The sequence below is a fragment of the Amblyraja radiata genome, chromosome 31 (assembly GCF_010909765.2).
Source record: "Amblyraja radiata isolate CabotCenter1 chromosome 31, sAmbRad1.1.pri, whole genome shotgun sequence".
In the NCBI taxonomy this organism is placed as follows: domain Eukaryota; kingdom Metazoa; phylum Chordata; class Chondrichthyes; order Rajiformes; family Rajidae; genus Amblyraja; species Amblyraja radiata.
Window position 1 is genome coordinate 11,121,417 of NC_045986.1, and position 17,408 is coordinate 11,138,824.

At 45.8% G+C, this 17,408-nt stretch overlaps 1 protein-coding gene across 1 annotated transcript in view; it reads right to left on the reverse strand.

Moving 5' to 3' along the window:
• Positions 1–17,408, reverse strand: part of tmem201 (transmembrane protein 201) — a 133,926-nt gene that overhangs the window by 44,714 nt on the left and 71,804 nt on the right. Inside the window, exon 7 of the mRNA XM_033048417.1 lies at positions 15,600–15,820. Coding sequence (XP_032904308.1) covers positions 15,600–15,820 — 221 coding nt within the window. The remainder of the gene's footprint in view (positions 1–15,599; positions 15,821–17,408) is intronic.

Sequence of the window (17,408 nt, forward strand, 5' to 3'; positions counted from 1 at the left end):
TGGCCTCATGTGGGTTTAGATCCCTCTCCACAAAATCTCGACAATATCTGGATTTGAAAAGATTTCAGACTTTTGTATAATTTCTTCTGAGCCAACAGCTCAGTAGAGGGAATGCTGGTCTAACGTGCAATCCTTTGTCACAGAGTGGTACAGCATAGAAGCACGCCCTTCAGCCCATCATATCTATGCTTACCTTTTCGAACATCTAAATTTGGCTGCGTATGGGCTACAGCCTTTTATACCGTGACTATTTAAGTGTTTGTCGTGTAAATGCAGTGATTGTATCTGATGCCACTACCTCCCCTGGCAGTGCATTCCAGGTATCAACCACCCTCTGTATAAAAACGTACTCCTCTTTCCTCTCACCTTAACACTCACACCCTCCTGTATGTGACGTAATTCTGGAGGGTCAAAAGAGCACTCGGAACAACAACCGTCTCCTCTCCCTGCCCTGTAGAACAGAGCGGTTCAGGAGATCCTTCACCCCTGCAGCCATTAGATTTTATAATTCGGACCGCTAGGCTGCAGGCAATGCATTTTTGCATTTTTTAATTTTTAATTGTTAATTATTGGTCTTTTTGCTTTCAGGTGGTGTCCACATTGTATTCTATGTATTTTATAACCATATATAACCATATAACAATTACAGCACGGAAACAGGCCATCTCGACCCCTCTAGTCCGTGCCGAACACATAATCTCCCCTAGTCCCATATACCTGCGCTCAGACCATAACCCTCCATTCCTTTCCCATCCATATAACTATCCAATTTATTTTTAAATGATAAAAACGAACCTGCCTCCACCACCTTCACTGGAAGCTCATTCCACACAGCTACCACTCTCTGAGTAAAGAAGTTCCCCCTCATGTTACCCCTAAACTTCAGTCCCTTAATTCTCAAGTCATGTCCCCTTGTTTGAATCTTCCCTACTCTCAGTGGGAAAAGCTTTTCCACGTCAACTCTGTCTATCCCTCTCATCATTTTAAAAACCTCTATCAAGTCCCCCCTTAACCTTCTGCGCTCCAAAGAATAAAGCCCTAACTTGTTCAACCTTTCTCTGTAACTTTCTGTCTGCGTTCGTTTTGAATGTGTGGATTCATTGGTTGGGGGCTTCTGGACATCTGAATTTCCCTGAGGGGATCAATAAAGTATTTATTATTATTATTATTATTAATAAACCAAAGCAACAGGTAGCCGTAATAAACCGTATCGTAACAATCCAAGGAAACAAAGGGGGCAATGGCAAAATATTGTCCTTCAACCACTGCTAACAATCTGGCCGTTGTTACAATCCTTACTGCAAGCTGCTAGTCTGAGGCGGCCCCGGGGCAGGAAAGCTGAATGGTGGCCGGGCGAGGAGGGACGATGGTTCGCTGCATGAACCAGATCGAGGTGACGGTTGCAACGGGCCTTTATGGCCAGCTTTGAACATGGCGCTAAACCTGGCGGCTCTTGTACATGGTCTCAGTGAGCTATTTCTATACACTTTGAACTTACTTAGAAACATAGAAAATAGGTGCAGGAGGAGGCCATTCGGCCCTTCGAGCCAGCACTGCCATTCATTGTGATCATGGCTGATCATCCCCAATCAATAAACCAGTGCCTGCCTTCTCCCCATATCCCTTGATTCCACTAGCCCCTAGAGCCCTATCTAACTCTCTCTTAAATCCATCCAGTGATTTGGCCTCCACTGCCCTCTGTGGCAGGGAATTCCACAAATTCACAACTCTCTGGGTGAAAAAGTTTTTTCTCACCTCAGTCTTAAATGGCCTCCCCTTTGTTCCAAGAACTTAATCTAGGATGGTACTTATGTATTGTAATAATTTACAGAGCTGTATGAGAAAAACTATTTCACTGCACCTCGGTACATGTGATAACAAAGAACTGGAGAACATTGAACAGTACAGCACAGAAACAGGCCCTTTGGTCCACAATGTCTATGCCAAACATGATCAATAAATAAACCTCCTCTGCCTGCACATGATCAATATCCCTCTATTCCCTGTATATACATCCATGTACGTATCTAAATGCCTCTTAAATGCCACTATTGTATCTGCCTCCACCATTACCACAGGCAGCACGTTCGAGGCACCCACTATGTAGAAAACTTGCCCTCCTTTAAACATTGCCTCCCCCCCCCTTCACCTTAAATCCCCATGCCCTCCAGTATCAGCAGCGCTGGCTTTGGCTGGCATGAGCACTTACAACATGAGAATACGTCTGAATCAATCCACTCTGTGCCTGGGTCTCACAATGTAAGCTTTGTGCTACCAGCTGATAACTGGAAGAAGTCCAGAATCATGGGGTTCAATGCCCTAAAACATCGGGAGAACATTCTGGAAATATTAATAAAAGCAGAATGTGACATTCGGTCGCCATGAACCAGTGGGCCTAATTGTAAATGGGTGAAATGTGATCCGCCCAAACTCTAGCATAAAACCATGCAACAAATATTGGATTTGGCTTTTTCAGTGACCTTGAATTAAAACCCTCAAGGAACGCATGGTATGGGGGAGCAAAGAGCATTCTCATCCCCGCACTTCACCCCCATTTCATTATAATACATTGACTCAAATGCTGCTGACGGGAGAGTTTCAGTTAAGTTTGGCTGGAGTGATCATGTTTTGTTTTCCAGTTACAGGGGTCTATTTGGTTATTGGCTTCAAGCTTCCTCTGTTACGCTGCATAAACACAGTTGATACACGTGCAGTAATCTCCAGAAGTGACCTATATCTCATTTCTGACTGTTCATTGTGTCTCCCTGCCACTAACGTCAAAGTCTTTTTTTTAAATTACCCCTTATTGAAAATTTCTTCTGCCTCACCCTCAAATCTCCACCAATTACTGGCATGGCAGATGCAGTATATGCATGGCAGATGCAGTATAATGTGGATAAATGTGAGGTTATCCACTTTGGTGGCAAGAACAGGAAAGTAGACTATTATCTGAATGGTGGCCGATTAGGAAAAGGGGAGATGCAACGAGACCTGGGTGTCATGGTACACCAGTCAGTGAAAGTAGGCATGCAGGTGCAGCAGGCAGTGAAGAAAGCGAATGGTATGTTAGCATTCATAGCAAAAGGATTTGAGTATAGGAGCAGGGAGATTCTACTGCAGTTGAACAGGGCCTTGGTGAAACCACACCTGGAGTATTGCGTACAGTTTTGGTCTCCTGACTGGTGGTGGGATCACTTTGGAGATGTCGGGGGATGATGCATTGGGTGCGGGGGCTGCTGGGGTGGATTAGGGGAACTCTATCCTCATTCCATCTGGGGCGGGGGGTCGTGGGCAGAACCACGGGACACAGAGACAACGATAGTGAGGTATCCATCTATGACATCGGGGGGGAAAACCACATTTACTAAATAGAGGATATCTCAGATGTCCTGGAATTGAAAGCCTCATCTTGGAAGCAGATGTGGCAGAGACAGAGAAATTGAGATTAGGGGACAGCGTATTTGCAAGAGACAGGATGGGGCCCTCTGCTGTCGTAGATGGATCCCTCACCTGTGTCTCCTGTAGTTCTGCTCTCATTCCACCTCCAGATAGGGATACAGGTATAAGGCAAGAAATGAGGTGTAAACTAATTAATAGAGAACTGAAAGATCAAAATTGAAGAACTGGAAGGAGATAAAGTAGATTATTAAATAGCGAAGAGAAACGAAGAAAGTTGAAGACAGACACACACATACAAACATAAAATTCATGGATAAAATCACAGGTACTAACCTCTGGCAGGTATGCTCTGCTCAATGCATCTGCCAATACCATCTTTACAAATGTTCTCTGCGTGACTTTCAAAGAAAACTTCTGTGTTCTCAGCAGCATTCTTTGAAGTCTTTCAGATGCATCAGTCAGAGTTTGAGAGCAGTTGCTCCAACAGATCTATTCCATCCAACGATACAGTGTTCAAACTTGTCAAAAGCAAACAATTTCCAAGTAATCCTTTTTAATTAGTGTATATTTAACCTCTGGTTTAATTAATATACAGATGATTTGTTAACCATTTTGCATTATCAATATATAGCGTCTGAAGAAGGGTTCCGACCAGTGGCGGGTTGGGTCTAAAAATATTAGTTGCCAGGAGACAAAGGGGGCCCACCCACAACTACAATGCTCTCATTTAACAGGGGCCCATTTGCTATCACTTCATCAGGGGCCCACTTGCCTTCGGGTAAGCTGACACCCTGGCCAGTCCGCCACTGGTCCCGACCCAAGACGTCACCCATCTATGTTCTCCAGAGATGCTGCCTGAATCTGCTGAGTTACTTCAGCACGTTGTATCTTTTTCTGCATTATCCATCTCTGCCTCCAGATTCACCTTGCAAAATCACTAGCACCTTAAATGTTACGATACGATAAAACCTTATTCATCCCCGGAGGGAAATTGGTCTGCGGACAATGACAACACACAAGGTACACAAAAACTTGAAATTAAAAATGAAACCAAAAAGAAAGACAAGCGGCTGTTGGCTGGTTGCCGTGTCCGTGTGCACAGCACCTTCACCGGAACGAATGAACAAACAAACACAGACATCCCCTGGACAGAGGATTCTAAACTAGAGTGCCCCCCCCCCTCCCTCACACCAGGTCCCCCCTTGCTCTCCCACCGTCCCTCACAACTGTCCCCCCAAACCGAGTCCCCATTGTCTTCCCCTCCCCCCCCTCACACTCATCGACCGCGAGACCCCACCGCCACCGAGGCTCCCGTTGCCGCCGAGGCTCCCATCGCCACCACCTCTGAGGCTCCTTCGAGCCTCCCAGACAGGCCTCGCCGCCCGGCTTCGCCTCAGTCCCCTGGGAGGCCTGTGGGGCGAGTTGGGCCTACCGTGGTGCGTTCCGGTCGTCATTGTGGTCGTCGACGCCGCGGTTGTTCGTCAGGTGGATCGGGCCCGCGCGGATCCCCGGGACACTCCCGCCGCTTGGGCCCGATCTACCCTGACCGCTACTTTGTGCTTCTGCAGTGCACTTTGTGGAATTGTTCCCAGAACTGTTCTGAACTTTTCTTTAAATCTGTGGGCAGCTTCAAGGCGGCTGATGGATGAGGAAGAAACTTAGCTGGAAACTGAACTAGTCTCAACAAATGCTGGATCTCTGCACATGTCAATGTTGGCGGATCAAAAAGCAATTTAACTCTTAATTAGATCAACAAAGTCCTTATCTAACAGCAGTGCCCAGGGAAAGAATCTCTTGTCTAAAGCTTTCTCTTTAACCTTTTATGGCATCATTTCACCTTACCTTTAGAAAGAAAATGAGGAGGAATTTCTTTAGTCACAGGGTGGTGAATTTGTGGAATTCATTGCCACAGATTGCTGTTGAGATCAAGTCAATGGATATTTTAAAGGCGGAGATTGGTAGATTCTTGTTTAGTAAGGTTGTCAGGGGTTATGGAGAGGCAGGAGAATGGGGTTGAGAGGTAAAGATAGATCAGCCATGATAGAATGGTGGAATAGACTCGACTGGCCAAATGGCCTAATTCTGCTCCTGTAACTTATGAACCACCTTGGAAGATAAGCATCTGCTTGTTGATGATAAACTGACATCGTTTCTTCCACCTTTTCTCCCAAACCTACACCCACAAATTCATCAGCATGCCTTATATTCCCTCAAAATCTTCCATCGACTCATGTACTTTCCTTTGGATCCTTCTGGATCAGAAGTGATCCCAAAAGTCTTATATTTACAGCAGTACTTCCCAAATGCTAAATGGATGTAGTGAAGTATGATGGCATCTAAAGGGAGATGTCCACACAGGGGCCTAAAACTGTAAACATTTCAACACTATATATGGCTATATATTTTATCAATGGACAATGCTTTATTTTAAAAGTCTGGTTCAAATCTTTAGGATCTAAATATATTTGCAGTCATCCATTTTGCTGCCATTCAACTGGTCCAAGCAGTCGGTGTTGTAACCGGAATATCTTGTCTAACCAGACTATTTAGTGCTTCTTTTAGCCTTTTCCCTAATGTCATTGGCATGTGACAACAGACACACTGTATCATGATTGATTAGGTACTATCCTTTAAGTCGTCCAATTCCATCACCCCAGGACATTACTGCATGAAACACTCCTTGGTTACTGGCTTAGAGTCATTTAGTTATGGAGATGCTGCATGGAAACGGGATCCTGGGCCCGCCGAGCCCAAGCCGACCATCAACCACGCCGAGCATCAACCACGCCGAGCCCACGCCGACCATCAACCACGCCGAGCCCACACCGACCATCAACCACGCCGAGCCCACGCCGACCATCAACCACGCCGAGCCCACACCGACCATCAACCACGCCGAGCCCACGCCGACCATCAACCACGCCGACCATCAACCACGCCGAGCCCACACCGACCATCAACCACGCCGAGCCCACACCGACCATCAACCACGCCGAGCCCACGCCGACCATCAACCACGCCGAGCATCAACCACGCCGAGCCCACGCCGACCATCAACCACGCCGACCATCAACCATGCCGAGCCCACACCGACCATCAACCACGCCGAGCCCACACCGACCATCAACCACGCCGAGCCCACGCCGACCATCAACCACGCCGACCATCAACCATGCCGAGCCCACGCCGACCATCAACCACGCCGAGCCCACGCCGACCATCAACCACGCCGAGCATCAACCATGCCGAGCCCACGCCGACCATCAACCACGCTGAGCCCACACCGACCATCAACCATGCCGAGCCCACGCCGACCATCAACCACGCCGAGCATCAACCACGCCGAGCCCACGCCGACCATCAACCACGCCGAGCCCACACCGACCATCAACCATGCCGAGCCCACGCCGACCATCAACCACGCCGAGCCCACGCCGACCATCAACCACGCCGACCATCAATCATCCGTTCACACTAGTTCTATGTTATCCCACTTTCACAATTTACAGAGGACCAATTAACCTACAAACCACCACGTCTTGGGGATGTGGGAGGAAACCAGAGCACCCAGAGGAAACCCAAAGGGAGAACGCGCAAACTCCACACAGACAGCATCCGGACCTGGGTGCGAGGCAGCAGCTCTACCAACTGCATCACTGTGCTCCCCTTTAATACATATATGACTCCTGTGCATCAAGTTCTATCAGCATATTATAACATCCATGCACAAACCTTTCCACTCAGTCGAGCTCTTATCAGTCTGCTTTCCACAAGCTCAGTTTACCTGTTGGAACCAACAGTCCAATTGTCTCCTAGAGAGAAGGTAACCTCCACCAGATGCTAGAAATCAGAATTGAGGGGTTTGACATAGTTTAATAGGCTTGGTCTCTTTCCTATACAAGTGGAATTACCTTACACCTGGTTGAGTTCATTAGTAGTAAATAGATTCATTTAAAAGTAAAACAAAATCTCCTCACCATTCAAACCTAAAGCACCGACCTCAGATAGCATGGGCGGTATAGTTGGTAGAGCTGCTGCCTCACAGCGCCAGAGACCAGGGTTCGATCCTGACCTCGGGTGCTGTCTGTGTGGAGTTTCCACGTTCTCCCTGTGACCACGTTCGGTTTTCTCTGGGAGCTCCGGTTTCCTTCCACATCACAAAGATGCTGGTTTGGGGGTTAATTGGCCTCTGTAAATTGCCCCTAGTGTGTGCGAAGTGGATGAGAAACTGGGATGACATAGATCTAGTGTGAACGGGCGATCGATATTCAGTGTGGATTTGATAGGCCGAAGGGCCTGATACCATGCAGTGTTTATAAATTGTTATAGACTGCCAATGCTGGAAAGTTGAGCAAAAGTGCTGGAGGAACTCAATGGGGTGAGGGAATGGATCATGTACTGGTAGCTTAACCTGCCATCCTGTTCAGCACAGCCATTGTGGGCTGAAGGGCCTGCTCCAGGGCTGTACTGCTCTATATTCTAAGTACTGCCAACCTTGTACGATCTCAAGATCAAACCTAGCCACTTGCCAGACCTGGAAGATACAGCTGATGCAATGCTTCAGCAGATGAGTCATTAACTGAGGCGAGCTATCAATTTACCATGAATCTTTAGTCACCTTCTGCAAGAATTCAGCTTTCAATTCAGCCTGGGAATGTGGATCAGTGTCATGAGAAACCTGCCTTCAAAATAAATGTTTTGGTTCATTTAACCTCAGCAAAGAAGGGGGGGGGGGGGGGGGGGGGGGGGGGGCAAAAAAAGTGACATAATATTTTTCCGATCTGCCTGGGTGCAGCCAGTAACACGGGCAAATTCTTCTCTGAGCAAGTGCTGAGCTTGCACTGCATTATTCATCGGCAGTGAGTTGTGACACTCGCTGAAAGCCTGACCCACATCAAGCCTCTGCCTCAGCATGCACCCATTCCAGCATCTATCAATCCTCATCTGTCAGCTTGGCTTGGATCCCAGGCAAGGTGAAAATAAAGCGGCAGGGAAAAAAAAAAAATAATCTGCCAGAGTGTTAATGTCATGAGCAGCAGCTCAACTGAAATGACAACTTTCTCAGCTTTTCACTACAATGGAAATTTGCTTTTACTTCAGCACATACACCTACACAACCAGTGGGGCGTCCACGCAAACACGCACTCCCTCGCCTCCACCCTTAAATACAGCATCTTGGCACCTAAACGACTGAATCTACATATAGGTTGAACATAGACACAAAGTGCTGGGGTAACTCAGCAGGTCAGGCAGCATCATCGTTCCCAACCAGAAACGTCACCCATCCTTTTTCTCTGGAGATGTCACCTGACCCGCTGAGTTACTCCAGCACATTGTGTCTATCTTCAGCATAAACCAGCATCTGCAGTTCCTTCCTATACAGGATGAACATCTTTAGTCAACCATTCTGTGGTCCAGCATGTTATGAATCTGCAGTGTAGATCGATAGTAATTAATTAAATGAGTCTAAGATGGAAAATTAACAAAGCTCTGTCTTGATCTGTACCTGATTAAGATATCAGTGCAACTTCCGCAATCTCAGTTTACAATGCTTCAGATCAATGGGAACTTCAGGTTTAGCTTCGGGTTTAGATACAGCATGGAAACAGACCCTTTGGCCCACCAAGACCACACTGAAAATCACACCTGTTCTATGATATCCCACTTTCTCATCCACTTGTAAATTGTATGACTGACCTGGCCAGTGAAATTTCACTACACCAATTGGTGTATGTGACAATAAATGAACCTCATGAACTCCCTAGATACTAGGGGCAATTTACAGAGGCCAATTAACCAACAAACCTGCACATCTTTGAGATGTTGGAGGAAACCAGAGCACTGGAGTAAACTCACATCATCACAGGGAGAACGTGCAAACTCCGCACAGACAGCACCCGAGGTCAGGATTAAACGCGGGTCACTGGCGCTTTGAGGCAGCTGCTCTACCTGCTGCGCCACTGTGTTGCTGCTCAAAGGTTGAAACTCTTTCGTCTGCGGTCCAAACTCCTGAGGACAGGGATGTTTTGAATCTGCAGTACAGATCTATAGAAATGACCTAACCGGGTCTGAACATGATGTAAAATTAACAAAGCTCTGTACTAATTTGTAGCTAATTAACTTACCAGTATAACATCTGTGATCTCAACCAACAGCGTTTCCCAGCTATGGAAGCTTCAGGTTATTGACCATACTCTGAACGCCTGTGAGCCAGTACATCTACACTTAAAGAACAGCTTGCCTGCTTCAGAGGAAGATGTTACCTGATGAAAAGATTCACTAGGCTGCTACCTAGACTTGCACGCTTCAGTTATAGTGACAGGCTGGACAGGTTGGGATTTTTTTTGATTGGAGCATATGAGGCGAATGGGTGACCTTGCTGGGAGAAACAAGATCATGAAAGGCATGAATAAAGTGAACACTCACTGTCGTTTTTCTCGGGTAAATGATTCTATAACCAGAGGGCATACACTTGAGGTGAGAGGCTCAAGGGGGATTTCAGGGGCAACTTCTTCCACTCTGAATGTAATTCTTACCTGGAATGAACTGCCAGAGAAATGGATACAATTACAACTTTCAAAGTACATTTGAACAGATACATGGGAGGGTTTAAAGGGATGTGGGCCAAATGCAGGCAAATAGGGCAGGCCCAGGATGCCAACTTGCTCGAATTAATACCCAAATTATCTGATGTTTTAAGGGCCTGCCCCACTGTACGAGGTAATTCAAGAGTTCTCCCGAGTTTCCCCTGATTCAAACTCGGAGAATTATGGTAATAGCCACTCGTAGGTACTCGAGGCTTTCGTGAACGTTTTTCAACATGTTGAAACATTTTCACGAGTCTTCACGAGCTTACCGTGTTTCCCGAGTACCTGCCGTTAGCGTTACGAGCCGCTAAGATACGTCCCGAGCTCCGACGTACCCGCTACGTACATTCTAGGTGCTTACCACGAGTTTGATTTTTTTTTAAACTCGGAAGAGCTCTTGAATTACCTCGTACAGTGGGACAGGCCCTTTAAGCTTTGGGTAAAAGAAAATGCACAAAATGTCCAAACTACTTTAAAATTAAAGCACAAAGTCTCTGAATTATTTTGTGCATTTGCCTACATATCAGATACTGTTTGCGAGAGTTGTGATATTTGATACAGACAATAACAGGTATTTAACAAATATCACAGTTAGAATTTAATAGATGCTATAATGTGGATGGCAGCAGCCAGGAGCTGCTCAGAACCATCCTGGCTGCATCTCAACTCTGCCCCTCAGTGGCAGAACGTTGTAACAACAAACAATACACTGAGCACAATTTACCAAGGATCAAAACTTACAACAGTAATGGGATGGTTTAGATGCTTTAAGAAAGATTCTTTCAGAACAAGTGTCTTCACCACTTCAGAGGGCCCAGAACTTTCAAACAGTTAAGTAGGGTTTCGACCCAAAACGTTGCCTATTTCCTTCGCTCCATAGATGCTGCTGCACCCGCTGAGTTTCTCCAGCATTTTTGTCTACCTTCGATTTTCCAGCATCTGCAGTTCCTTCTTAAACAAGTATAATTGGAAAGTGTGGTCATAACTATAACACTGAAACAAATTCTGCCTCTTTCCTGACCAATTATGGATAATTTGAAAACATGCTGAGTATTGTGATCATTAACAATTTTTAAAAGTGATAATTAATATTCTTTTTTCAGCACAGACATTCTGGGCTGAATAACCTCCCTTCATGCTATCATTTTTTTTGTTGTTGCACAAATATGATAAAGAGCTAATGAGTCTGCAGGCTTCGTAAACAAACCCTTCAGCCCACTGAGTACACGCCGACCATCGATCTCCCGTTCACATTAATTCTATGTTATATCCACTCCCCACACACCGAGGTAAATTTACCGAGGGCCAATTAACCTACAAACCCGCACGTCTTTGGGATGTGCGAGGAAACCGGAGCAGCCGGAGGAAACCCACGCTGTCACAGGGCGACCGTGCAAACTCCGCACAGACAGCACCAGAGGTCTCTGGCGCTGTAAGGCAGCAACTCCGCCGCTGTACCACCCTAAAACACTGAGGGGAATTGATAGAGTGGATAGAGGCAACTGATTTCTACTGGTTACAACATTGCGTCAAGACTTTCAGCTTGGGACCACTTGTACAATCAGAGAGCAACTAAAACCTGGAACACTATTGCCATGTTAATCATTAATCTTAAATCTAAGATTGATTGTTTCTTGTTAACTAACGATATCAACATATATTAAAATAAATTGTTAGATTAAAGATCAAACATGGTTGTTGAGGTGTGCGTGCGTGCGTGTATCGATGTGCAAGATTTTCGTTTTACCTGCACCTCACCGTACTTGTGCATCTGTCAAACTCAAATCGACTTGATATTGATGCAGGCTTTAAATCAAGAAATGCTCTTTGGTCAAATGTGCTCCACATAAGTGTCTGAACACCAAGATCCACTGTTACATTCTCATCCAAATTGTTGCAAGTCAATAACTTTAAACGTGATAACCTTTGCACAAAGCAACCAGATCCTAGTAAACATCACAAGGATTGTTAAATCAACATCAATCAACATATTCTAACTAGAGAATGTGGTTTGTGAAAACAAGGAACTGACGATGATGCTTTAAAAAGGAGGACACAGAGTACTGGAGTAGCTCAGCGGTCAGGCGGCATCTCTGGGAGGGTTGGTGATGTTTCAGGTCGGGACCCTTCTACAGACTCACCAAGAATGTGGTTTCCCAGCCTAAATGTTAAAATGAAAATACAATTGCGGCAATCCGTGGCCCCATTTGAAGTCAAACCATTAATTTATAAGCAGCAACTTCAAAGTTTAAAAAATGTACTTCAAAATTGGTGATTATAAAGTTCATCACAATGGTTCTGGTCCCATTCAGTATATAATTGCTTTTTTTAAAACAAACACTGCACCTAAACCATTTCATGTTCTACAGGTGTTGGAGTACAGCTCGAACACTGCGGCAGGCGCTGCTGCTTGTTAAAGCACGTCTGCTTTGAAAGATTTATAGTACGTCGCATTCTGACAGGCGCAGCTGGGTGCAAGGCACAAAGGCCGACTAATTTTATGGCCATGTGTCGACGGGAGCTTCTTTAACTAAATTCAGAAGGAGAGCACGACTGCTCCACTGCGTGCAGGCCCAAAAGAGCCTCCCCTAAAAACCAAACGCTACTTTGGAGAGGGATGGAGAAACTAGTTTAGAATTGATGCGGAGTCACTTTCACTTCAGTTCTCGGGGTTGCTGAGGCAAGTTTTGAGGCCAAAGTGGGGAATCGCGTCGAAAGAGGCGATGGGTGGCCCATGACTGAGTAGGTTCACTTCTAGCCTTGCATGACTTGTGTGCGCTCCCAGTGCATGGTCTCGTGATTCTCAGTACCATTTTGAACTTTGGCACTGAAGGGGATGAGGGGCCACAGAGAGTGGGTGCAGGCTGCCAGGGGAGGAGGTGGAGGCAGATACGATAGTGGAACGTGGGGACATAGGTAGGCATATGGATATATAAGGGATGGAGGAACATGATCACTTGCAGGCAGATAAGAGTTTGTCTTAGCATTATGTTCCACACAGATATTGTGGGCCAATGTGCCTGTTTCTGGCCAGTAGTGTTCTTTGCTCTGATTTCCTTCTCCACTATGAGCTGTCACGTGCCAAGGATTATCTGGAGCACTGGGAGTGCTGCATTTACTGAAAGATGGATCAAAAGATACAGCATAGAAACAGGCCATTCGGCCCACCGAGTCGATGACGACCATCGATGGATAATAGACAAGAGCAGGGAGGAGGGGAGGGGGGGGGGGGAGAGGTAGGTTGCAATCGGAGAGGCAGGAAGGGCCTCGTTGGGGGTGAGCTAGGGAATTTTAGTTTAGTTTAGAGATACAACGTGGAAACAGTCCCTTCAGCCCACAGAGTCCGTGACGACCAGCAATCACTCCGTACACTAGTTCTATCCTCCACGCTTGGGGCAATTTACAGAAGCCAATTAACCGACAAACCTGCACATCTTTGGGATGTGGGAGGAAATCGAAGCACCCAGAGGGAACGCACACGGTCAAGCAACATGCAAACTCCGTACAGACAGCACCCGCAGTCAGAATATAACTCTGGTCTCTAGCTCTAAAAGGCAGCAACTCTACTGCTGTGCCATTGTGCCACCTTTGAAAAGGGAGTAAAAAAACTTGGGAGCAGATGAGGATAGGAGCAAGTAATTATTCCGCAACATGGTATAAGTACAACTAATGCTAGATTATTCTTATATTTTGAATTGCCCCACATTCTCATCAACCCCACCCCCTGGATTCTACCACTCATCTACACCCATGGAGAAATTTACTGTTAAAATGTTAGAGTTTCAAACATTAAAACAATATGCTTGTTGAAATATAGCATAATTAATATATAATCAGCCCATAAATACACCCAATTCATCTCGCTCATAGTCCTTCAGTGATACACATGCTTGCTTGCCGTTATTTTGGCATCCATTCAGAGGGCAATTAGCATTTACAATGATCATATTTCATAGTGTTCTCCTAAATAGAATGAGCAGAGTACTCATTTAAAAAATGTGTAAAGCTACCTCAGGAATAGTGGCTTATATGAGGAAGTATAGGCTAGGGACGCATAAAGCATTATAAAGCATTACTAAAAATAATTTTCAATATAATTCCCTTTTAAATTGCATGCAAAACAGAAAAGGAAATATGAAAATATTTCAGAAGTCGGGCAAAATTTGCACTCTCTGGGCTTCTAATCCAGCAATTATATTTCTATGAGAGGGGCTGCGGTCAAGTTGCTGCCTAATGCCCCTGTCCCACTTAGGAAACCTGAACGGAAACCTCTGGAGACTTTGCGCCCCACCCAAGGTTTCCGGCCGGTTCCCGGAGGTTTTTGTCAGTCTCCCTACCTGCTTCCACTACCTGCAACCTCCGGCAACCACCTGCAACCTCCGGGAACCGCACAGAAACCTTGGGTTGGGCGCAAAGTCTCCAGGGGTTTCCGTTCAGGTTTCCTAAGTGGGACAGAGGCATTACAGCGCCAGACACCCGGGTTCGATCCTGACTGTGGGTGCTGTCTGTACAGAGTATGTACGTTCTCCCTGTGACCGTGTGGGTTTTCTCCAGGGATGCTCCGGTTTCCTCCCACACTCCAAAGACGTACAAGTTTGTTGGCTAATTGACTTCAGTAACATTGTAAATTATACCTGGTGTGTAGGAGCGAACTAGTGTACAGGGTGATCGCTGGTTCGCTCGGACTCCGTGGGCCGAAGGGCCCATTTCCGCACTGTATCTCTAAAGCCCAAAGAGAGGTCACAAAGAGAGGAAGATTGAAGTCACTACTGCCTTCAGTCAGCTCCCACAGATTCAATCCCCAAGCTGCCACCTCCATCTTTCTGCCTGCAAACTCCGTACAGACAGCACCCGTAGTCAGAATCTAACCCGGGACACTGGGTCCCGATTTGCAGGGTCACACTTCCTAGAACTTACGGTAGCTTTTGGAGAAACAACATTCAAAAAAAGATAACCAGCTAGCTGCTCGGAACTTGTGCTAAGTTGCGAGCTTGAGGAAGGCACATGCCAAACTTCAGCAAAACACAAAGTGCTGGAGGAACTCAGCGGGTCAGGCAGCATCTCTGGAGAGAATGGAGGAGCAGAGTTTCTGATTGAAAAGGTGTACTGACCAAAACGGCGCCTGTCCATTTCGTCCACAAATGCTGCTTGACCCGCTGAGTTCCTTCAGCACTTTGCAATTTTCTCAAGATTCCAGCATCTGCAGTTTCTGGTTTCTCCGTTTGTAAAACGTCAAATGTGGACGTATAACATTCAGTTCTACACCGTTTATAACAAAATCATGCACTTTCTCTGCTCATGTTATAAAATAATCAATGGGAATGCGAATCATGCACTTGTGCAGATGCACCAACAACCATGTACAGTGTCCAGATAACACGCAACCAAAACCAACTTTTCACTGTATCTCTGTACTCGTCGCAATAAACTAAACTAAAAACATGCTTCTGTGCTGCATCTGACTATGTGTACATCTGTACACCTCCGTGCACCACCACAGCAGCCTGCAGGAACCTCAACACAAGTAGAATTGACCAAGAGATTAACCCCGTCGCGTTAACCAGGCTCGAGCGCTAACTTCTCCCAAATTCAGTCCCCAGAGGCAACCCGTACCTGTCCGGGTGAGAGGTGGGATGGTGCCCAGGGACAGTGCTCGGTTCAGACGACCGGGGAGCGAGCCAGGGGAGTTACGTCTGGCGGTTTTGTAGAGTTGCTGCCTTGCTAGTTGAGGAATACTGGGAGGTACAGGGATGAACATGGAGACTGGCGTGGAAGTGCGCGATGAGAGTGCACCATCACCACAGAAGGAGTTGATCGATTCACCAGACCGGTACCTGAAAGACATGAAAGAACAAAATGCTGGAGTTACTCAGCAGATCAGGCAGCGTCTCTGAAAAACATCGATAAGGCAAGACCCAAATAGCTCTTTGAAGAGAATTTTTAGACTCCAGTTAGGTACGTTCATTAATCAACAATGTGATAAGTTTCACTTTTCGAAAACTGATTACTAACAAGGTAGAACATTAAATTCTGCGGAATTTTAACTATTAGTTGTGCAGACCACACACTGCCTACAATTAACTTAATAATGTACAGAACACCATTGAATAACGGGAGCTGTGGGTAAAGCAACACAAGTTATAGACTGGTAGTTTGTATACATTGATTGCGCTGAGAAAGTGAATTAGACATACAAGATATGTATGTTCAAAGTTAATTGTTTTTTTAGTAATCATAAATGCCAGGCTTCCTTATTTCTTCTACCTCGAAGGTATCAGAGAAGTTTACTGATAGCGAAGTACATTTGAAGTGTACTCACTGGTTTAGTGTGGGGAAAAAGCAGCAGTGAATGTGTAGTCCTTGTCATACAGCATGGAAACTAGCCTCCAGGGTTAAAAAAGGGAGAGATCACATAAACTAGAGCTGACGTATCTAAGGTAGACAAAAGTGCTGGAGAAACTCAGCGGGTGCAGCAGCATCTATGGAGTGAAGGAAATAGGCAAAGTTTCGTCCCGAAACGTTGCCTATTTCCTTCGCTCCATAGATGCTGCTGCACCCGCTGAGTTTCTCCAGCACTTTTGTCTACCTTCGATTTTCCAGCATCTGCAGTTCCTTCTTAAACACTGATGTATCTAAGATTAAGTTAATATCATCATATCATTATATTCCTTTATGAAAATGTTTACTTACAAGGGCTAAGTAAAACACTAAAGGATATTGTGAATAATCTTCTATGGTAACAAAGTATCTCTAAACTAAAGGTCCTAATTGAATAGTCATACAGTTCTCAGATTATAGAGCTAACTAACAGGCATGAGCAGGAAATGTCACCTATTTCTTTGCTCCATAAATGCTGCCTCACCCGCTGAGTTTCTCCAGCATCTTTGATCTGTTAGCATTATAATATATGATTCTTATTATGTAAGTAGTCACGTTACCGAAACTACTAGCATGGAGGGAAACTAATGGATTGTCATTACCCATCCAATAAGACATAGGAGCAGAATTAAACCCCTGTCTCACGGTACGAGTTCATTCCAAGAGTTCTCCCGAGATTGCCCTGATTCGAACTCGGAGATTTACGGTAATGGCCACTCGTCGGTACTCGGGGCTCTCGTGGACATTTTTCATCATGTTGAAAAATCTTCACGAGTCTTCCCGTGCTTACCTTCCGTTAGCGAGTCTTCCCGAGTACCTGCCGTTAGCGCTAAGAGACATCCCCGAGCTCCGACGTACCCGCGACGTTCATTCTCCGTGCTTACCACGAGTTTGATTTTTTTTAAACTCGGGAGAGCTCTTGGAATGAACGCGTACCGTGATACAGGGCTATTAGACCATTCGACCCATCAAGTCTACTCCACCATTCAATCATGACTGATCTATTTTTCCCTCTCAAACCCATTCTCTCGCTGGGATGCAAAC